The 22,630-nt window shown below is 39.0% G+C and overlaps 4 protein-coding genes across 4 annotated transcripts; all 4 read right to left on the bottom strand.

Moving 5' to 3' along the window:
• Window positions 1–315: 315 nt before the first annotated feature.
• Window positions 316–1,330, bottom strand: LOC311498853 (olfactory receptor 52E8-like; the record flags this gene model as incomplete). Its single annotated transcript, XM_084559618.1, has 1 exon — window positions 316–1,330. The coding sequence occupies one exon, from the start codon at window positions 1,328–1,330 to the stop codon at window positions 353–355; it is 978 nt and encodes a 325-aa protein (XP_084415744.1). The 3' UTR covers window positions 316–352.
• Window positions 1,331–3,019: 1,689 nt separating this feature from the next.
• On the bottom strand, window positions 3,020–4,993 carry LOC311498854 (olfactory receptor 2AT4-like). The gene has a single exon (XM_084559619.1). It carries the CDS (start codon window positions 4,732–4,734, stop codon window positions 3,784–3,786), a length of 951 nt encoding a protein of 316 aa, XP_084415745.1. The 5' UTR covers window positions 4,735–4,993; the 3' UTR covers window positions 3,020–3,783.
• Window positions 4,994–15,285: 10,292 nt separating this feature from the next.
• On the bottom strand, window positions 15,286–17,226 carry LOC311497888 (olfactory receptor 52K2-like). Its single transcript, XM_084558255.1, has one exon. The coding sequence runs from the start codon at window positions 16,671–16,673 to the stop codon at window positions 15,732–15,734; it is 942 nt and encodes a 313-aa protein (XP_084414381.1). The 5' UTR covers window positions 16,674–17,226; the 3' UTR covers window positions 15,286–15,731.
• A 3,657-nt stretch (window positions 17,227–20,883) lies between these two features.
• Window positions 20,884–22,125, bottom strand: LOC311498336 (olfactory receptor 52B2-like; the record flags this gene model as incomplete). Its single annotated transcript, XM_084558871.1, has 1 exon — window positions 20,884–22,125. Exon 1 carries the CDS (start codon window positions 21,820–21,822, stop codon window positions 20,884–20,886), a length of 939 nt encoding a protein of 312 aa, XP_084414997.1. The 5' UTR covers window positions 21,823–22,125.
• Window positions 22,126–22,630: the final 505 nt, after the last annotated feature.

Raw genomic sequence — 22,630 nt, 5'->3', positions numbered from 1 at the left:
GTACAGCCATTCTGCACCATCTGTTTTCTTTGTGCTCTGACTGTAAAATAGAAAACTTGACAGCTCTGCACAGCAGTTGCTGGGGTCAGTAAGAGTAATAAACAAATGCATTCATAAGTTAAATGCTTAATATTTTAGGCTGTTTTCCTCGGTAGCCTACAACAAAAATCCATTTCTTTTAATAACCATGTATATGATTCTATTTCACATAAAAACAAAGCATAGGACATACTCATTCTGGTTATTAATATATATCAAATGCAAGAATAGTTTTGCCTCTCTATGAGTATGTTTTAAATTCAGACATGTTTTAAAAGAAGATGAAAAGAAAAGCGTTGAATAAAGAATTAATTTAACTCTTATTAAGAACTGAAACCTGTTCTTTCCTTGGGAAGGTTCTTCTGCGGAATTGCCTCAGAAAGCTTTCTCTCATGTCTTTAGCTCTTAGACAGTATATAAGCGGATTGATCATGGGAGGTGCAAGGCTATACAGCATGATGATTACAATTCTCACATCAGCATTAAACTTAATGCCAACATTGCTGGCTAAGTAAACAAAACATCTCGGCAAATAATAGAGAGAGATTATTATCAGCTGAGTGCTGCAAGTGGACAGAGATTTTAGGCAACCTTGTGAATTTGCTGTCTTACTTGCTGCTACAATTATAGAAATATATGAGAATATTATAAATGCAAGAGGTCCAAGTAGCACAACCATTGCAACTACAAACGCAGGGAAGCCATAAGGGGCCCTGTCTGTGCATGCCAGCATTGTTATACCAATATGATCACAGTAACAGTGATTGATTATGTTGGAGGCACAGTAAGGAAGAGGATATGCCCTAATTACTAAACTTAAAGAGGGTGCATTGGAAATAGTCCATGCAATAATACTGAGAATGAGGATAGTGGAGTTTGTAAGTACATTTCGATATTTGAGAGGGTGGCAGATAGCCATATACCTGTCAAAAGCCATGAGGAACAGAATAAAAGAATTTGCTGCACCACAATAGTGAACAAAATACATTTGGATGAAGCAAGCAGTGAATGAAATGGCCCCTGAGTGAAACCAGTACTTACTGATGATCTTAGGTAAAGTGGTCGTGCTAAAGAGAATGTCACATACACTCAGATTTAGAATGATATAATACATCGGCTTATGAAGGCTATGGTTGGTTGCAAATAAAAAAAGAACAGTGGCGTTGCCTGCAACAGTTAACAAATACACAAAGAACAATACAACTGAGGTGAGACCGTGGTACTCTGGATGAAGTCCAGGGAATCCAGTCAGGATGAATTCAGTCACACTGCTGTGATTTCTCTCTGACATGATGGAGCAGTAATTTCCTTAAAACAATGTTAAGCATATGACACATTAGATAAAACATAAGCAGTATTTTCATGGCATTTTATGAGACGAACAATTAGTTATTTTTCCTCTGTGAATTATTCTGTTCTATTTAATTGATGAATCTTATGATTTTACTATATCCTCCATTATTATACAATCATTTTGGTAATTAAAAATTTTCACACAAATCTTTTAAGTGTATGTCTATACTAAATTGCATGCATGCATATGAAAAACAGATGTTAAAAGTCTTGAATCACTATTGATTTTCCTGAAAAGACAATTAAATCATGTTTAAAGCTATAGTTAGCTCAGTTTCCCAGTACCTTTCTCAGCCAGCGAGGTTGCATACTCTGCTGAGCCACCTGCTGGTTCACTGCTTAAAAAGACTTCTTGCAGCTTGCTTTGTGGGGAAGGTGTGCTATCCGTCCCTTTTTGTATTCTCAAAAAAATGTCAGACCATCCCATTCTCACAGCTCTCATAACTCAGGACCCAAGGATCTAATGATTCCCCTGTGGTGTGGTTTTAGGATTTCTATGCTCGACATGGATTGGTAATAACACACAACATGCTCACGCTCATGGTGGCTCATACACCGATCAGGCGTGACTCATCAGAGAATGGACATGGGCCTCCTGAGGGTGTCCTGTGGTGTCTGACAACAGAATGTTGTTAGAGGGACCCTTGGGGTCCTATGGGTTGAGGGGAGGGTCCTCTGTGGATCCGGCTTGTTCCAGTGCATTCCACCGATATTTGAACAGTTTGGGATCTAGTGAATTTGGAGGCCAGGTCAACACCGTGTGCTGTTTTTCATGTTTTCTGAGTTGTTCCTAAACCGTTTTTGTGATTGTGCCTGTGTCAGGCTGCATCCTGCTGGGGATGGCTGCTGCCATGAAGGAGTGTCATTGCTATGGGGTGGGGGTGCCTGGCCTGGTGAAGGTGTGTGGTGCATGTCTAAGTAACATCCACACTAATCCAGGTCCAAACATTTCCCTGCAGAAGACTGAATTATCACAAGATGGTCAGTGTTATTTACTTCTCCTGTCAGTGGTTTTAATATTGTGGCTGATTGGTGTAATAGGTGGTTTAGGCTTCTGCATCAATTCGGCGTCTTAACTACGGTGACAGCGTCGACCCTACGCAGACCCTATTGCTGTAGCCTGATGTGCACCTCCCCTGAGTTTTAACTACACACTTTTAACAACACAAACCACAAGAGCTGTGATTGGTCCACTTGGTAGTTGCGTATTTCCGCTTTAGTATTTCCGGCTTCTCCATCTCCGCAATTTTCAGATTAATTGTTTTGGATCAATAAAGATGGAGCACACCGAAGAAAGATTGACTGAGGAGGTTCAACTTGTCTTCGGCAAAAGTTTGAGTCGCCAATTTTTGAAAGTGAAGCAGGAAGCAGAAACACAAATTAAGCTAACTGACAAAAAAGACAACTAGCTTTTTTACGGAGCGAGCTAGACTGACGAGAACACAAGTATGAATGGCTCGCACTGGCGTCGGCTACGTGCGTAGATTACAACGTCTAGTCCCCCAGAGGTAAAAAGTCAGCTTAAGTACTCAGCACCAGACAAACTTTGGCTAAAGGCTAGTGATCGACTTTATGGTCTTATCGTTAAATTGTAAAAAAAAATCTAAAAACAATTAAATAATAGTTCAACAAGTGAGGGTTTAATCTTTCAGAGCATGTTTTCACTTTGTGCCACTAAGGTTGTCATGCATTACGTTTTACTGTGTAGTGTTAGACTCCCCCAAAATATAATTTCTTCTATACAGTATAAATTTCCAGAATTACAATGTGAAAAAGACAAAGTTCATTGAACATTGTGTTTATTTAACCAGTGGGACAACACACATTTCTTGTACTAGTGGGTTTTATCCTGAACAGAAAATCTGTCCTGTATTTGTCTTAAAGCAGTGTAAATAACTTCGTAATCAAGGAGCATCATTTTAGATTTGCCCTTGGCACAACTACATGTATATACTTAACATAAATTGGAAATCCATGTGTGTCTTCTTACATATAGTTCAGCCCAGAATGCAGTTTACATTTTATTGAACGAATTTTGTGCTAATAACCATCACCAATAAAGATATAAAATGTACCACCATCTGTTTCCTTTATGCTCTTACTGTAAAATAGAAAACTTGACAGATCTCCACAGCAGTTACTGGAGTCAGTAAGAGTAATGAACAAATGCATTCATATGTTAAAATGCTTAGTATTTTACACTGTCTTCCTCTGTGGCCTACAAGAAAAATCCATTGTTTTAATAACCACGTATATGACATTATATTTTACATAAAAACAAAACATAGGACATTCTCATTCTGCTCATTAATATCAAATATCAAATGCAAGAATAGTTTTGCCTCTCTATTAGGATGTTTTAAATTCAGACATGTTGAATAATGAATTAATTTAACTCTTTGGCATAGTTCTTCTGCGGAATTGCTTCAGAAAGCTTTCTCTCATGTCTTTAGCTCTTAGACAGTATATAAGCGGATTGATCATGGGAGGTGCAAGGCTATACAGCATGATGATTACAATTCTCACATCAGCATTAAACTTAATGCCAACATTGCTGGCTAAGTAAACAAAACATCTCGGCAAATAATAGAGAGAGATTATTATCAGCTGAGTGCTGCAAGTGGACAGAGATTTTAGGCAACCTTGTGAATTTGCTGTCTTACTTGCTGCTACAATTATAGAAATATATGAGAATAGTATAAATGCAAGAGGTCCAAGTAGTGTGACCATTGCAAACACGAAAGCAGGGAAGCCATAAGGGGCCCTGTCTGTGCATGCCAGCATTGTTATACCAATATGATCACAGTAACAGTGGTTGATTATGTTGGAGGCACAATAAGGAAGAGGATACGCCCTAATTACTAACATTAAAGGGCCTGCCTTAGCAATAGTCCATGCAGTAATACTGAGAATGAGGATAGTGGAGTTTGTAAGAACATTTGGATATCTGAGAGGGTGGCAGATAGCCATATACCTGTCAAAAGCCATGAGGAACAGAATATAAGAATTCACTGTGCCAAGATAGTGAACAAAATACATTTGGATGAAGCAAGCAATGAATGAAATGGCCCCCGAGTGAAACCAGTACTTACTGATGATCTTAGGTAAAGTGGTCGTGCTGAAGAGAATGTCACATACACTCAGGTTTAGAATGATATAATACATCGGCTTATGAAGGCTACGGTTGGTTGCAAATAAAAAAAGAACAGTGGCATTGCCAGCAACAGTTAACAAATACACAAAGAACAATACAACTGAGGCGAGACCGTGGTACTCTGGATGAAGTCCAGGGAATCCAGTCAGGATGAATTCAGTCACACTGCTGTGATTTCCCTCTGACATGATAGTGAAGCAATTACCTAAAAACAATGTTAAGCATACGACACATTAGATAAAACACACCAGCCAAACACAAGTATTCACACAATAGAACTATACTTGTTATTGCACTGTAAACCATAGCAATTATAGCAATTTAACACAACCTTTTGTGTTAAATTTGCATGAAAACAAAGTGTATAAGGCTTTTAGTTTACAGGTACCTTTCTCAATCAGAGTGGCGACATACTCTGCTGAGTAACCTGTTGTTTTACCACCTTAAAAGGGTTCTTGTTGCCTTTTTGTATTCTCTGCGTTGGCCCTTCCCATTCTGTAATTTCTTAGAATGTCCTCTAGGGGATTTAACATTCAGTAAACTAGACTACGTTCACATTGCATGCAAAAGTCTTCCAGGTCTTATTATATAGTTTTTGCGTTTTCGAGTGTGAATCACACTTATTACACGCAAGTGGATCATTTCCATGTGTGTTTCTAAATCAGATACGGGTCACGATCCCACTTCCTGTCCCTAAGTTCACATCAACACATCTATTCACAGAAGTAGAAGCCATTACTCCACAAAAAGCCATAAATCCTCATCCTCGTTGTATTTTAGTCACAGATTTGCCGCCTGTGACTGTACATCAAGTTATGAATGTGAATGTAAATGCTGACTTTCATGGTTTCTTCCACATGACAGTAGACTGAGTGTGACTTGTTGTTCTTTTGCTTGTCCAGGTCAAATTAGGACCAGTGACCAGTTTTCCTGGGCCTTTTTTTATTTTTTTAAATAATGTGAACAGCCAAACAAAAACATTAGATCTTAGCAATGAATCTAAATATAGAACGAAGGCTTGCTGTGTGAACATAGCCTTAATCCAAGCAACCCCAAAAGCAGTTGGGGTTGCTTGGAGACTGACTGTCAGTCGTCAATAGACGTTCCAGGTTCTGGATGTCTAAATAATCCTTGACAGGTCCAAACCATAGACTGTAAATAAAGATGGACGGAATAGGCCCCTTAAAAGTGAAGCCAAAGCAAGTAGAGCTCCCCCTGGTGTCTGGCTGCAGTATAGGTCATAAGCTCCACCCCCTCCATGTTAGTGGATGGGTGAAATTAAAACTAAACTACACATTAATATAATGCTGTTCAAGTGTCCATTTTTCGAATAAGTTTTGTTTTAGTTTGACGCTATAGAAACAGGGTGTGACATCATGATGACTACCAGTTGCCATGCCAACCGCTCCGTAAAGCAGTGGCGTAGGACTGTGAGAGTAGGAATAAATAAATGAATAAACAAGTACAGTGTATAACCCAACATTTCTTTGTAACTGGTGGAGGTAGTGAATCTTGCTTTGTTAGTCAGAAAGACATTCGTCATTTCCTCTTTATATTCAACAAAAAATACTGTATACACACGGGAGTCACTGACTGTGTACTGAAACAATTACGATGTCCTTTTTTTTTTTAAATTCACATAATAAGCAACATTCAATTAGTCATTTGGGACATACTGTACAGTTCATGCTTAGCATAGCAAGGGACACTCATCTCTTGATAGATTATTAAAGAGATAGCTGATTTAATGATGCTAACTGATTATAAATCCCACAGGAGTAAACGCTGCACTGTAACAAAGCCCCAATGAGTATTTAAATAGATACTGAGGAATGAGTGTTAGTGTCCCCACTGTTTAATGATGGTCTCTCATCACACAGTGTGTGTTTAATCTGAGTGGATTCTTCTCACTTTAACCCAAACGACGAGCACGAAACAAGAAGCCTGTTGACCTCCCACGGACAAATTCTGCCTGTGAAAAACCACATAATAAATAAATAAATTTATTATTTATTTATGGTTTTAGTATGGGCAATTTAAGGTCAAAATAATTAGATTGGCTTCTAATTGTCATACTTGATTAAGGATGGTGGTATTTCTACAAATATTGAAAGTCATTAGAGGGTCACTTTAGACTTTTTCAAGAAACTAAAGGAGAAATTGTTCGATAGTGTACTGCTAAGTACATCGTTTAATATTTTTCTAACATTTTTAATACAAAATTCTCCAAACTTATGATGTTTTGTAAGACAAAAAGGGCAAATTTGGACTTTGTGATGAAGATTTGTATTTCCTTTTTACATACAAGACACTCAGTGAGTGGAATAATGAATGCATTTCCAAAATGAAGACCTACAGAACAAAACCTTCAGACCTACAGTATGTATGCACGCCAGTTGTATTGTGGACACTGTCCTGGGCAGTTCAAAGCCATGTTTGCTTCTAAAGCGTCAATAAAGACAGTATGTGTTGTGGTCAGTGAAGCTTCAGGCCTTTATGTACTTCCTGTCATCACATAGTTCATTTCCGCTTGGCATTTCACAGCTCTCATATTGTTTCTTCCCCAAATCCTCAACTAAGAAACAGAAACAACATTGCATAAGATTGTTTTGAGATGAGAATTCACAAAGGTACAAAGAGCAACTCAAAGAGGCCTACACATGCACACTAATTACACACCTGAGACCAGTGTTGACTTGAGACTCTAATTAGCTTCCTCATGGAGCTCCTTTGTGTTGCTGTTTTTTGGTCTGAAACAAACATCTTACTCTGTTCTACCTGACAATACTTTTGGTGTCAAGTTTCTGCTCTGAATACATGACTTGTGCATACTTTAATAGCATTTATGTTTCCAAGGCCACCAGAATGCAGATTTTTTTTAACAACTTGCCAAAACTAAACTACAATATGTTGTCATTTCCTTGTGTCCAGAGACATCTAATTTAGGTCACCTTTAATAGCTATTCATGAGCATTGATATACAGTAGTTGGCAATTTTAAATAACCGGTAAGCACAGTAAATCAAGATTAAGAGTCGTATCACGCTACACTAGCAAACATTTAACTCATTGTGCAGCACTGCAGTACTCTTTGATTTGTCCAGTGCTTTCAACATCATCTAGCCTCTCATACTGAGGGACAAGCTGTTGCACACAGGAGTGGACCACCACCTGGATGTTGGACTACCTGACCAATAGACTTATGTGAGGACATGGAACTGTGTGTCTGATGTGGTCATCTGCAGCACGGGAGCCCCTCAGGGAACTGTCTCTGATGACTCTGCAGTCATCTGCCTCATCCAGAATGGGGAGGACGGAGAATAAACAGGACTCATCCGAGACTTTGTAGTCTGGTGCCAGGAAAACTGCCTCCAGCTGAATGTGGGCAAAACCAAGGAACCTGTGATGGATTTCTGGAGGCACACACAGCGGTGAACATCCAAATGAGCATAAAGAGTGGGCTCTTACAAGTACCTAGTAAAACTGGACTGGACTGACCACGCTAGATCCCTTTATGAGAAAGGCCAGAGCAGACTCTACCTGTTAAGGACACTTGGGTCCTACAGACTGGTGAAGAAGGCCGACTCTGTTCTGGGATGCCCACTTGAGCCTGTGGAGATGTGGTTGTGGGATAAATAAATAATTATCTATCTTTTACTAATACACTCCAAATTACCACTACATACAAAGAACAGCTCAGTCTGTTGGCCGTGAACCGAATCACTGAAAACATTACAATTCTGTTGATCGAGCTCAGCAAAAAGTCTGGTGGACATGAATGTGTGAAATAAATTAGGCACTGAGAACTTGCAGTCAAAACCACAAATATCAGACCCAAAGTGGTGCAAGTCCGTCAGCATCTCAGGATCTAGGATTCATGGGGTCATGCACATCTATAGGCCTACAGAATGTCATGCCAATCATTCCAGATACTTTAGACCAGACCAGTAGTTGAAAGACCACTGGACCAACAGAAAATGTTTCCCTCTTGGAGCCCACTGTGTGTTTTAGGGACTCTGGAAAGAGTTCAAGACAAGACATTCAGTCTGGGTTTACATGCTGTGTCGTTACAATATGATGAGCAATAGCACAGTAGAGCGCTATGCGAGCAGTAATGTACTTCAATACTTCAACATTTTTAGATATAAAGCTAATGTGGATTTGAGACTATCTATATCATCTTCTTGCCTTTGTTATGTGTATGGAACGTGATCAGGACTAGTTTGTTTCACATTAACAACTACTGTTGCATTTAATTTGCTATGTTTGCATATATTTAATGTTTACGTTCATTCCTTCCTTTTGTGTGCGCTGTGCGCTGCTGTAACATTGCAAATTTCCCCTCTGTGGCACAAATTAAAGAATTATCTTAAAGGATTATCTTATTTTATCAGCAACCTTAAGGCTGACCGAACAGATTTCGTCCTGTAATTTATAATAAAAAGATAAGATAACATAAAATTAGGCTTTACTGATCCACTTCATGTTTTGCAGCTGCAGGGCAAGACGGTGCAAAATACAAGTCAGATTAAAAACAGAAATGAGATTAGAAAAATAAAATAAAATAGAGAATACATTAAAGATACAAAATATATTTGTATAGCTCTTCTTCTGGGTGCAGCAGTGTGACTGCATGTGATTGGAAAACGTAAATGAAAGAAAATTTTGCTTTAATTTTACAAAACAAATGTTACTGATTGGTGAGACCTTTAACAGTATGAAACTCAGCCATGTCAAATGGTTGTTATCATAGTCCATAGTCCCTATGGACAAAATTATATATATCCTGCATGAGCATTTACAGTCCTTTCTTAGTAAAACATAGTTGTAGTTAAATAGTATAATCTAATCATAGATAATACAAGTTAGTTTGTAAGTTTGTTCACAGAGTAGCTGTGACTACCATACGGTCACATACATCTGAGACAACAGGACACCTTTAAATTGTATGTGTGTGATTCTGAAAGGAAATGAAAACTAAAATAGCACAGGTAGGTATCTGTGCAGTTACAAGACAACTAAAATATCTGATCAGCATCACAATCAGTAACATTACACTGTATTTAAATGCAATTTAATATTCTAATAGGTTAATTTAATGTTGACATTAAAGATGTGGAATGACATTTAAACTGAGTGGATTTCTCTAAGGATATGTTCCCTTTGAGGATATCTGTTCATGAATGTCAGTGCTGCCACCTGCTGGTGAAAGAAACAGCTCACCCTTTCTGTCACGTTTGAACAATGTACACATTTAATTAAATTAATATTATTGCACACATATATATATATATTATTATGGAGCACATACAAGTGAGTACAGCAAATATGTAGGAGCACGGTGATCTGTGTGTTTGCTTTCAAGCATTGTTTCACTTAGTTTCTTAGTTTGTACGTCTCAGATTCCTTTCCTCACCTCCTCTCCTCGTCTCTGAGGAGTCAAGACAACAACCATTTATCAGAATGAGACATCCTTTTGTCATTTTTAAAGTGAAAATAACTTAAATATGATGTGTGGCTGGGCTCCAGCAGACCCCCGCGACCCTTAACAGGAATAAGCGGGTACAGAAGATGAAAAGAATGAATGAATGACGTGTGCCAGGGCCCAGAATTTGGTGCTACGCCCCTGTCTTCTGTACATAGTTTGTTTTCTTATTTTATGATGTCTGTCAGATGAGCAAAACAATGTGATGCATGTATTTGCAGCACCTATAGTCAAATCTTAAAAAGACGTCCACAAAGGACACATCTGTGCTGTCTCGCTTCCATCCACTCTACTCTGGTCCACGTCCTCTCTCCTCAATTTTAGGTTTTGAGACATCCTTCGAGATGGAGGGTTGAGATCAATTTCCTGGTGACAAGTAGAAGGATGGAAGAGAGAGGAGATGAGGTGGCACACAAAGCCAAGAGGACTTTGAACTGTCATGGCCATGACTCTGAAACCTGGTGTCTGATTTCAAATTATAGGATGGAGTTATAGGATGGAGTGTTGCACGTTTGCAGAGGCTGAAATACTCTCTGAGGGCTGCTATTAAGGAACAAGTCGGTTTCCTGCCTTTGTTGTATATTCATGAACAGGAAACTATTTTTGCAGCTACAGCTGATTTAAACAAATGATCCCAGATGTTAGATTTACTTTCCCTACCACTGTTACTTCATCTCAAATAATTCAGGCTTTATTTCTGTCGCAGTACAACAAGGCTCTAATGACGGACAACTGAAGTGTATATTATTAATATTTACCAGTCCTCAATCAGGATGGAACAATTTTTAAGGGTGTTTATTGAACAGATGATAAAATCTCTTGAATGTGCCCGTCGGCATTTATCAGGCTGTTGTTAATGGGGGGGCTTTAGGTCCTATGGGTTGAGGGGAGGGGCCTCTGTGGATCAACCCACAAATACTTGATCAGTTTGGGATCTAGTGAATTTGGAGGCCAGATCAACACCTTGTGCTGTTCTTTGTGTTTTTTTTGAGTTGTTCGTGTGTCTGTGTCAGGTTGCATCCTGCTGGGGATGGCTGCTACCATCAAGGAGTGTCATTGCTATGGGGTGGGGGTGCCTGGTCTGGTCTAGGTGGGTGCTACATATCTAAGTAACATCCACATGAATGAATGCCAGGTCCAAAAGTTTCCAGGCAGAACATTGAATTGTCACAAGATGAGTGATGTTATTTACTTCTCCTGTCAGTGGTCATAATGTTGTGGCTGACTGGAGTATTTTATCACTTTATGGGAGAAATCATCATAATTTGAAATCGCTATGAAAATCCAACACGTTAATTTCCAAAATTGTCTGATACAGAGAAAAGTTCAAGTGAACTGAAGACAAATTGTTCCTTAAAAGTATTTTTTATTATGCTGTCCAACTATAAATACCAAAGACCATTTGTTTAAATATTTTTAAATATCACAAACTGCTATTTCTTAAGTGGATTTGTCATTGTGTATTTCACTAAACTACTTCTAAAAGAACGTTTAATTGAGTCTGAGGGCGCGTTCTTAGAAAGAAAAGATACTACATCAGCATGAATAGACGCTGCCATATAAAGAAATTTTGTTACCATGCACAGACTTCATTTTCCTCTAATAAAATTGAACTTAAAAAGATTTCTTCATAAAACCCAACTTAGAGCCAAGCAACTCTTTAACTTTCACAAACTCCCCTGTCTCACCGTTGGAAAACAGGAGCTGTTTACCGTCACCAGTCCCTCTGAGGTTTGTTACGGAGTACTGAGGATCAGTCACTCTGGAGGGCTGAGAGTGACACGTCTTTCCTAACACTTTGTCAACAGAGAGGTCATTAACCTAATGAGCAAAGTTAAGATAAAAACAGTAACCAACTTTTGGTAACCATAACACACCGAGGAGTTGTGCCTCAGTCCAAGTTCAGTGGGAACAGAGATCCTCTGAAGGATCTAAAGCAACCAATCAGAAGCAAGTAAACACTGCTAGAAGCACCTTTCGATTGGAGCTGTTTCTCAGGGTCCATGGTTTACTAAACGAGCAAAAGATTTTCTGGTAAATGAAGATCTGCTGCAGGAGTTGTTTATCCTTCTTAAAACAACCTGCATTAAACAGTACATGTTGTGTAAAGAGTGTATCTCCTCTGCACAAGCTGCATGTTCAAGTAAAGTCTCAACAAGCCAATTTACAGCCGAGTCAAGATTTTAAAATATTCTAAATAGTGAAGTCCTGGCCACCAACATGTATGAGCTCGAGTCATTTTTTATTATGTTGTACACGCACAGCAGCAATTATTAACAGCAATATGCATTTTGGTTTTGACTGTCTGCTGATACCCATCAAGCAACTGCGGCTGTAGACCATAAATAAATAAATACATGAATGAAAATAACAACACAAACATAAAATTAAATTAAAATGTAATTGTTAATTATTAATTATTAAATGTGATTCTTTACAAAATGTCAAACTCAGCATATTAGCGGCTGCACAGTTTTGCGAGTTTGGGTGTGGATTATTAAAATTATTGTTATTATTGGTATTAGTATTTGTAATTTTCATGTCTTATGATCCAATAAAAGGAAATAAACATGATCATTTCTGCGACTACATGAGTGACATTCCTAAATGTATGTGAGGGAAATGTACCATGTACCGTTTGGTTCGTCTTCAGAAAAGCAGGACCAAATACAGACCAATAGTGACAAATACTATCCTAAACTCATAATTAGTCGTGTTAAAGGTGTTGTTTTTGTTGTGGATATGGATATTGACTAAATGTCCTTAACTGACTAGCCTTAATTTGGTGTGTAAGAAATCATTTGACTCCTAATAAATATCAATACTGTGTAATATGAGGTTTCACCACTGTGTGGAGACAAAGAGTAGTTATCTCAAGGTAAACAGTGAATGATTAGCAAATAATTATTGAGTAATAATGTTTTTTCAAGCAGTAAACTGCAGATAGTAGCAGATAATATTTTAAATATATTTGAAATCATTGCATTCCTTGGCAATGAATGGTTCAGCGGCTGTTAGAACGACGCAGGGATGTTGACTGATGTGTTCGACTGGGATTTCTTTTTTTGACAAGAATTATATTTTTTTTTACAATACAAAAACATCATTCAAGCACTCATTTGATGGAAAATATTATTCTTAATAAGCTTTATTTGGTGTGTTTAAGCCTAAAAGGAAGTGATGACAGGTTTTCACTTATAAAAGGACAGATTCACACTAAATTGCTCATTTTTTTATTTAACCAGTAATATCCCACTGAGATCAAGAACCTCTTTTTCAAGGGAGTCTTGGCCAAGATGGGTAGCAGCAAATACCAAACACAGTTACAAAATGAAACAGTTAAAACAGAAACAAAAGTAAAAAATATAAAAAATTTACGTTATAAAATACAAGTTTATATAGTGGAGACGGCCTAAAACTCATGTCTTTACATTTTGAGTTGGAAAAAGTGATGGAGGAGGAGGAAGGGGTGATATGAAATGAATAATGGGAAATAAGCCTCTACCAAATTAAACCACGGTATCACAACGTCAGCAAAAATACTGGCACCATAAGCCTAATGGATGGCTGGATTTTAGAAGACGTTTCCTTACCAGGAATGAATCTCAAAGTGGCTTTTTTTGGTGGATCAGATTTTAATTTCCTCTTCTCTAAACGGCCTAAATAAAACAAATGTTAAATTTCTGGCAAGATGTGAGGTGAATCTGTCTGAACACATAAACTTTAAAACTTGCCATTAGTCGTCAAGATGAGAAACTTAAGTAGAAACAAAAACATTAGTGCTCCCAACTTAAAATGGTAACTGATATTAATTTAGTTGATCTTAACTTGGAAATGTGAGTAGAAATAGTGAGAAATTGTGAGTTCATTCGACAAGATAAAATTTGTTTTCTTCAATGGATAATGCAACCTAGTAAGTTGTTTTAACTCATAATATCAAGTCAAAACAATAAATGATCATTAGTTGTAACTTTACCTGATTTTTAAGGCTGTAGGTGAACTTTTGTTTCTGAGTTTCACTGACATATTCCATGCAAAGGGTCCCTTTTCCCAATTCAGTACATGCAAATGGAACAGAAAGCAACAAATGATCTTGTGACTGGCATAGAATCAAAACAAGGACAATAAGGTTAAATAAAGATAAGCAAACTCGAACACATAACAAATAAGTACCCTTATTCGTTGATTTACTCTTTATTAAGTAATGAGGGTTCATACATTTACAACAAATATATAATGTCTTTATGATCAGGGCCTGTCTGTGTATCCCAAGGTAAACAGAACAGCTTTAGTTTTAATAAGGAGGTTCCCTTTAGTTTGTGGCTTTATGTGAGCTTACTAAAACACAACAGGTTTTAATTCCTATTAGTTATTAAATAGTGGCTTTAGTTCACTCCCTCCGTCTTCTGCAGAACTGGACCGACTCATGAAAGCAGCAAAGCACAACAGACATATACAGGGTTGCAACTCCATGTTCTTGCTATGTATTTGCTGCTGTGAATGAGTTAAGTGGGCGGCACAGTGGCGTGGTGGTTAGCGCTGATGCCTCACAGCAAGAAGGTTCTGGATTTGATTGCATCTGGGGACTTTCTCTGTGGAGTTTGCACGTTCTCCCTTAGTCTGCGTGGTTTCTCTTCGGGTACTTCAGCTTCCTCCCACCGTCCAAAGGTTAACTGGTGATTCTAAATTGGTCGTAGGTGTGCATGTGAGTGTGAATGGCTGTCTCCCTGTGTTAGCCCTGTGATAGACTGGCGAGCTCTCCAGGGTGTGCCCCTTAAGTGTGCACTGGTGCTGCCCTCTTGTGTACGTATATGTTACATGGTGCAACAGTATGTAATGGAAACCCTCATAGGCTCCTTACTGTGTTACATTAAATATTTTCAGCTCTTATATAGTGATACAATAATAAGCTGACCTTTTTTTTTTAGACCAAATGTACAGTCTGAGAAGAAGAAGCAGCAATTCAAGTTAATATTTAATCAGCTGCGTACCAGATGCTGTAGACCAACTAAAATGAGTTTGTTCTCTATTCTGGACTGTCATGCTTGCACACTTGGATGGAAGAATATGTCTTTTTATTAACATCTGGCCGATTATTTTTATTTTAGCAGTATTATTCTCCCGCTTCTACACACAGAGCAGTACATTCATATTTCTTCTGGACATAAGCAATAGCAGACCTTTTCTCACATCATGACTTTGGTAGTTAGGCACCTATGTAAAACTGCAAAAACATAATAACATACATTATATTTAAATGGTCAGCAAACATATGATGCTACTTATTAGAAGACAATGTATAAAAAAAAAACAATACACCATCTGAATGAAACACAAACTGAAAGAGAAATGCCACAATCAAAAGCAGAGCTGAGTCCTATATTTGGACTGAGTGCAACAGCTGGAAGAAAAAGCGTGATAGTATTAATTTTAGGTTTGCAATTGCTCTTTTTGAGCAATAATGCGTTCTATGATCAAAATGTTCTTGTAATTATTTGACATTACCTTGTACAGTAATTACTCAACTGCTTTTAGACATACTGTTGTGCAGTTTTCATATACACTGTTTGAAAATTAGGAGTAAGAACATTGTTGTTAGTGGGGAAAAAAAGATTATATAAAGTTATAAGGCAGCGAAACAAATAAAATGGTAGGATAAGAAAATCAGTTTCAGAATGTTTCAACCTGCTGCGTAAAGGCATCAAAACTGACGGATTTTATTCCTGTAAAATAGCACCAGCTTTTCTCTAATTTCTTTAGTTTTCAGTCCGTAGATTATCGGATTTAAAGTTGGGGGGAAAATTAACGTCGACAGCCCCAAGAACCTTCTCAAATGTGGCGAAATGTTCTGAACCCTGTAGGATATGATGGTGAAAAGGCCAAAACACTCCAGCAAAAGAAACACCAGCAGGTGTGTGGCACATGTCTGCATAGCTTTGGCTTTCGTGTCCGATCGTTTAGATCTGAAACAGGCGACGAGTATCTGCAGATATGTGTACAAAACCATCCCGTTGGCCGCGATTTGTGAAACGGCGACTGTCAAAAGCCCAAAAATGTTGTTGGGGGTTGTGTCGCCGCAGACCAACGCCAGCAAAGATGGGTTATCACAGTAGGGCTGTGATATTACGGATCGACAGCGGGGTAAACGCACAAGCAGACAAAAAAGTACAACCATTGCAAAGATACACGATAACCACAAAGCTATGATTATTCTCATAGTGTGGGCAGGGGTCATAATGGAGTTGTAATGCAAAGGGGTACATATGGCAACGTATCTATCGTACGCCATGGCAGTGAGAATGGAAACACTGCCCGCTGCATAGATGTGGACAAAAAAAGCCTGGGCGACACACGTTGAGTAATGCATCATTTGACTGTTGGTTAGTATTTCCTTAATGACCTGCAGAAAGAGCGAAGATGAGCCGATAATGTCGTTGATGGGGAGGTTCAGCAGAATCATATACATCGGCTGATGCAGGGATTTGTGCAGCACGATGGTGAGGATGAGAGTCAGGTTGCAGAAAAGTATGATCAAGTAGCTCAGAGTTGCAAAAAGAAATGCAGGGAAGACGGTTTCAGAGGTGAGATTGAAGCCGGTGAGACGTAAAACAGAGGACGTGTTGTACAGGTTGTCCATTTCCATATTCTTCCCTACAAAAATTAAAAATCCTTCATAGATTTTCTTATACACAACATTAATTTAGCAAGAAATGTACCAAATACAGTTGCAACTTAAGTCATAATAAAGTTATAACATATTCTCACAGCTAAGGACAAAACTTACCAAATTATAGGCTGAATACGTCCAGGCCACTTCACTCGGAGTCCACATACATTTCAGTTAATCATGACACATCATATATAATACAAATACATACATCATATAAACAACAATGTTTTTGGATGGAAGCAAAAACACACAGAGGCAGAAAACAGTCGTTTACCTCTAAGAGCAGTAGGAGTCGTATTAATGGATATATACATTAGCTGTGGCAACACTGGCAGTGACCAAATGGTGAAATGTTCAGGGGGATTAGCTGCTTTATAGATGGGATATTTGCTGAACAGCATCTCCCTGGAGTCTTCTGGGTTGTTATAACGTTCATCTTGAGAATGTTATGGCAGTGACTCGAGCGCTGATTCACAAGGGGAATTAGGATGAATGTGAAATGTATTAGTTACGGCACAACCGCTCACACATGTAACATAAACAAGTCAAAATAACTCACAGGTTAATCAAATCAAGTAAAACTCTTTCTCTTAATATATAAATTGTTTAAATGGATTGTTTCTGAGTTCATAACTTTTCCAACTCAATATAGTCATGACAAACAAAGTGTGGCCGGTAGTGATGTGTCATGCGCAAAAGAGGCGCCTCTAAGAGCTGATGCTTATCAGAAGAGCCGATAATAAATCAGAAGAGTTTCCGATTTCTTTTTCTCGTTCATCTCTGCTCGCGTGAGAACGGTCGCAGAACTTTGTTTTGATCGACACGCCTCAAAAACATTGACTGCAAAAGGGTTCATCAACACACAAACCATATGTATATGTGTTGGGGTAAAATATTAGGCAATAAACGATAATAAATAAAGAGCCGCATGGTAGCCAAAAGAGCTCTTCTTTGGGAGCCGTGGCAAAAGAGCCGGCTCTCAGAAAAGAGCTGAACTTCCCATCACTAGTGGCCAGTAGTGTTATTCAGACAAACTGGACCAACAAGGTCTCAAAAATATAAGGGGATTTCTAAAATATTTCTTTATCTTGATCTTAATGACATTTCCTGAATAAATAGATTTACTAACAGTCCACTTTTGGACTTCCAAACAGCTTACTCTAATAAGACACTGAGTTTGACAAGCTTCAACACAACTGCTCCTAAGGGATACAAACGTCTTCCATTCATTCATTCATCTTCTGTAACCACTTGTGTCTGTGATGGGTAGCGAGCGAGAGGCGGGGTACAGGCCCTGGACAGGCCTCCAGTCTATTGCAGGGCTAACACAGAGAGACAGACAACCACTCACACTCACACGTACGGACAATTTAGAATCACCAATTAACCTAATGAGCATGTCTTTGGACGGTGGGAGGAAGCTGGAGTACCCGGAGAGAACCCACGCAGACACAGGGAGAACACGCAAACTCCACACAGAAAGGCCCCAGTGGGCCCATGGATTCGAACCCGGGATCTTCCTGCTGTGAGGCATCAGTGCTAACCACCTTGCCACTGTATACAAATGTCTTGTTATACTGAAGGAGTGAAGACTTGTGTTATGACTGGAGTATGGTGTATTGGATGGGAACTGTCGCATAGTGAAATTATATAACATTAAGGACACAGTAACACACTTGTTGCCACTCATTTGACATTTCATACATTTGATGTATTTACATATAATAGGAGACCAAGAGCGAAGGGTGAAATTAAAATTTATCTTTATTAACCTGTGTAATTTTTGAAAATATTAAGGATTATTCTCACAAGATCCTGATTCCAAAGATTTCAAATGTGGAAAATCAAAAAGCCTTTCGAAATACAAAATCATACCCATGACACCAAAAAGCAAGGAGATACATAATTAATCTCAAAATCTATTTCTATTCTCATTCAACAAAATACGCTAAAAGCACCAAAATCATTTAAAAAAAGGCATTTTTTATATAAATTAATTAAAAACAGGGCTTTGTAGAGTTAATTAAAACCTCCCAAACACAAAATAATGCTTTAGGAACAACAAAAACAAAACAAAAACACATGAAGGACAGCACAAGGTGTTGATGGCCTCCACATCAACTATATCCCAAACTGATCAAGTATCTGTTAGTGATATGTCATGCGAGAGGTCACGAGATACTCACGGAGAGAAGAAATTTATACCTTTTGTTTACTGAGTTTGATTCTGTTTTTGGATTTGATTGCAGTGTTTTGTTAATTAAAGTTTTATTGAAGTGTTAAACAAAAGTAAGAACTGCACAAAAAAACAGATGTATTTGTCTCGTCTCGTCTTCTCCCGCTTATCCGGGTCCGGGTCGCGGGGGCAGCAGCTTCAGCAGGGAAACCCAGACAGCCCTCTTCCCAGCCACTTCAGCCAGCTCCTCCGGAGGAACCCCCAGGCGTTCCCAGGCCAGACGAGAGATATAATCCCTCCATCGTGTCCTAGGTCGGCCTCGAGGTCTCCTTCCGGTGGGACATGCCCGAAACACCTCTCCAGGGAGGCGTCCGGGAGGCATCCTTACCAGATGCCCTAGCCATCTCAACTGGCTCCTCTCGACGTGGAGGAGCAGCGGCTCTACTCTGAGCTCCTCCCGTATGTCCGAGCTCCTTACCCTATCTCTAAGGCTGAGCCCGGCCACCCTGCGAAGGAAACTCATTTCGGCCGCTTGTATTCGCGATCTTATTCTTTCGGTCATTACCCAAAGTTCATGACCATAGGTGAAGATTGGGACGTAGATCGACCGGTAAATTGAGAGCTTCGCCTTTCGGCTTAGCTCTCTCTTCACCACGACAGACCGGTTAAGCATCCGCATCACTGCAGATGCCGCCCCGATCCGCCTGTCAATCTCCCGCTCCCTCCTACCCTCACTCGTGAACAAGACCCCGAGATACTTGAACTCCTCCAAACGAGAGTGCAGATGTATTTGTGTTGGGCTATAAACATTCTGTTGCCAGACACCACGGGACACCCTCAGAAGGCCCATGTCCATTCTCTGATGGTCATAATGTTATGCCTGATCAGGAATAAATAAATGGATATTCACTTGCCAAATGCTTTACTTTACTTCATATAAAACCCTTCAGCGCAAGGACTTAAACAGAGATTAATTTATGATGTTATTGTTGCTTTATATTAAGTTGTGATTACTTTTAAGTTATGGCTATAATGTGTTTATCTTGTCAGCCTTCCCAGTGTCAGTAACAAGGCACATTACCTCAGTAGGCCTCACAGAACCCTGCAAACTCACTTTTATTGGATTGTCAAGGAAATCACAACATATTAAATCATTAGTAGTCCGTCATATCAGCCTCTTTTTATAGTCAATGTTTAGATTTACACACATGCTGCCAAAATATCTGGACCTGTGGTAGGAGTCTGACAGTGCTTCCTTTACTTGCTGTGTATGACATTGTTTTCATCGTATCATTCAAGCGTTTTGGTAAAGATCATTAGTTCAGTGTATCCTCCACTTTATTTTCCTTATCCTTCATTAAAATTAGAAATGACAATAATAATAAAGAGACTTACATTTATGGGTTAATTGCATGTGCATTTGTTTTATTTGCCCAAATGATATTATACAAGCCTTTCAGTTCCAACAAGACTCTCACTTATGATACTTATGAACATAGGTTAACAGAAATGTGCACATAAGGTATTTTACAAAATATGTTAACATCAAACGAAGACATAGATTCCTGTATTTATTGGCCATAGAGAAGAATTTATTCCAAAAAACTAGATTAGTTTCTTGTATTTATGAAATAAAAGTTCAATCCTGATGTATTCTGGAGAAAAAAAAACATTGAATCATTCATTTTCTCTGACCACTTGTCCTGGAGGGTGTTCACCTGCACACCTACAGACAATTTAGAATAACCATGGCTTTGGACTGTGGGAGAACGTGCAAACACCACACAGAAGGCCAGAGAGAGAAAAAACATTAAAAAACATTTAAATATTAAACATTCATTCATTCATTCATTCATCTTCTGAACCCGCTTATTCCTGTTAAGGGTCGCGGGGGTCTGCTGGAGCCTATCCCAGCTGCCTTCGGGCGAGAGGCGGGGGTACACCCTGGACAGGTCGCCAGTCCATTGCAGGGCCAATATTAAACAGAGAAGACAAAAAGAAAAGTGTCTACTTTGTAGAAATCACATTTCTTTTAAGGAAAACCATCATGCTGTTCTTAAGCTCCCTGGTTTTCAGTCCGTATATGACCGGGTCCAAAACAGGAGGGAAAATAAGAACGGACACACCGAAAGCCCTCCTCAAAGAAGGGGACGAGCTGTCAATGCGATGGGTTATGAACATAAATACGGTATTGATTTGTAAGATTAAAAAAACAATTAAATGTGTGCTACACGTCTGAATCGCTTTTCGCCGGGCATCTGCACGATTAGTCACGATGCACGTGTACAAGATCTGTGCATATGTGTACATTATTATCAACAGTGGGCCTCCCATAGATACAATCGTCACCAGTATCCCATAGTAGTTGTTCACTGTGATGCTCTCACAGGCTAGTTTCATCAGAGATGGGTTGTTGCAGTATAGGTCGACTATATTTGTCCTGCACACCTTGAGCCGCGGAAGCAACGAAAACATCGTGACCATTAATGAGAGATTCAGTATCCATATCCCAATAATAATTTTGATCAGATTATGTGAGCTCATCAGGGTGTTGTACCTCAGTGGACAACATATAGCAATGTATCTGTCGTACGCCATAGCGCTCAGTATTAGCAAGTTTCCTGAGCCGTAAACGTGAATCAGAAAACCCTGGATGACGCACCCGGGGTAGGAAATCAGTCGGCTCTGTGTCACAATGCTGGCAAGGAGCTGAGGAAAAAAAGCTGTGGCACCCACTATGTCGCTGATGGGCAAGTTGAACAGCAGGATAAACATGGGCTTGTGCAGTTTTTTGCTCATGGCAATAGTTGTCAACACTAACAAATTACAAAGCACAATGATTAGATATGTGAGGGTTCCGAATACAAACACAGGATAAATGTGTGTGTTCGATAAGCCCAGGGACTCCAGCATTAGGACCTTGCTTGAAGATGAATTAGTAGACATAATTACTCAGGCTTCGCCTTGGAAATCTGTCTGAAACTGTCTTCACCTGAAAAAAAATGTTGTCATTGACAAGCTGTTTCAAATGAAGTGCAACGCACTGATTCAAATGTACCCATGGTGTCTCACCTGCTGCAGTATGCAGCCTTATCCTCTCCCACGCTGTGCCGTAAGTTTTCGTCTTTTATAAAAGACACAGATGACCCATGTGACCAGAGAGGGGGACAGACGCTGTGGCTGACTGAGTAAGACAGCAGACAGCGGTGACAGGGCAGATACTCATGGAAGAAAGAAGTTTATACCTTTTATTTATTGAGTTTGATTCTGTTTTGGGATTTGATTGCAGTGTTTTGTTCCTTAAAGTTTTAATGAAATGTTAAACAAAAGTAAGAATGCTTTTGTAACAGAATAACTGCACAAAATGAGACAGTTATTATGCTTCTCACAAAAACACTGAATGCAAAAGGGCTTATCAACGCCCAAACCATATGTATTTGTGTTGTGGTATAAACATTCTGTTGCCAGACACCACAGGACACCCTCAGAAGGCCCATGTCCATTCTCTGACGGAGGTGGTCATAATGTTATGCCTGATTAGGAATAAAAATTGGATATTCACTTGCCAAACGCTTTACTTCATATAAAACCCTTCAGAACGAGGACTTAAACAAAGATATAAACTTATGATGTTGTATAGTGTTGCTTTATATTAAGCTGTGATTACTTTTAAGATACAGCTCAAGTTATTGTTTATCTTCTCAGCCTTCCCAGTGTCAGTAACAAAGCACATTACCTCAGTAGGCCTCACAGA

The sequence above is a fragment of the Chelon labrosus genome, assembly GCF_963514085.1.
Source record: "Chelon labrosus genome assembly, chromosome: 13".
Classification (NCBI taxonomy): Eukaryota; Metazoa; Chordata; class Actinopteri; order Mugiliformes; family Mugilidae; genus Chelon; species Chelon labrosus.
This window is presented reverse-complemented; position numbering and strand designations above follow the sequence as displayed.

Bases quoted from the DNA above. Each gene is read 5' to 3' on its own strand.
- LOC311498854 (XM_084559619.1), bottom strand. From the start codon at position 4,734: ATGTCAGAGGGAAATCACAGCAGTGTGACTGAATTCATCCTGACTGGA.
- LOC311497888 (XM_084558255.1), bottom strand. From the start codon at position 16,673: ATGGAAATGGACAACCTGTACAACACGTCCTCTGTTTTACGTCTCACC.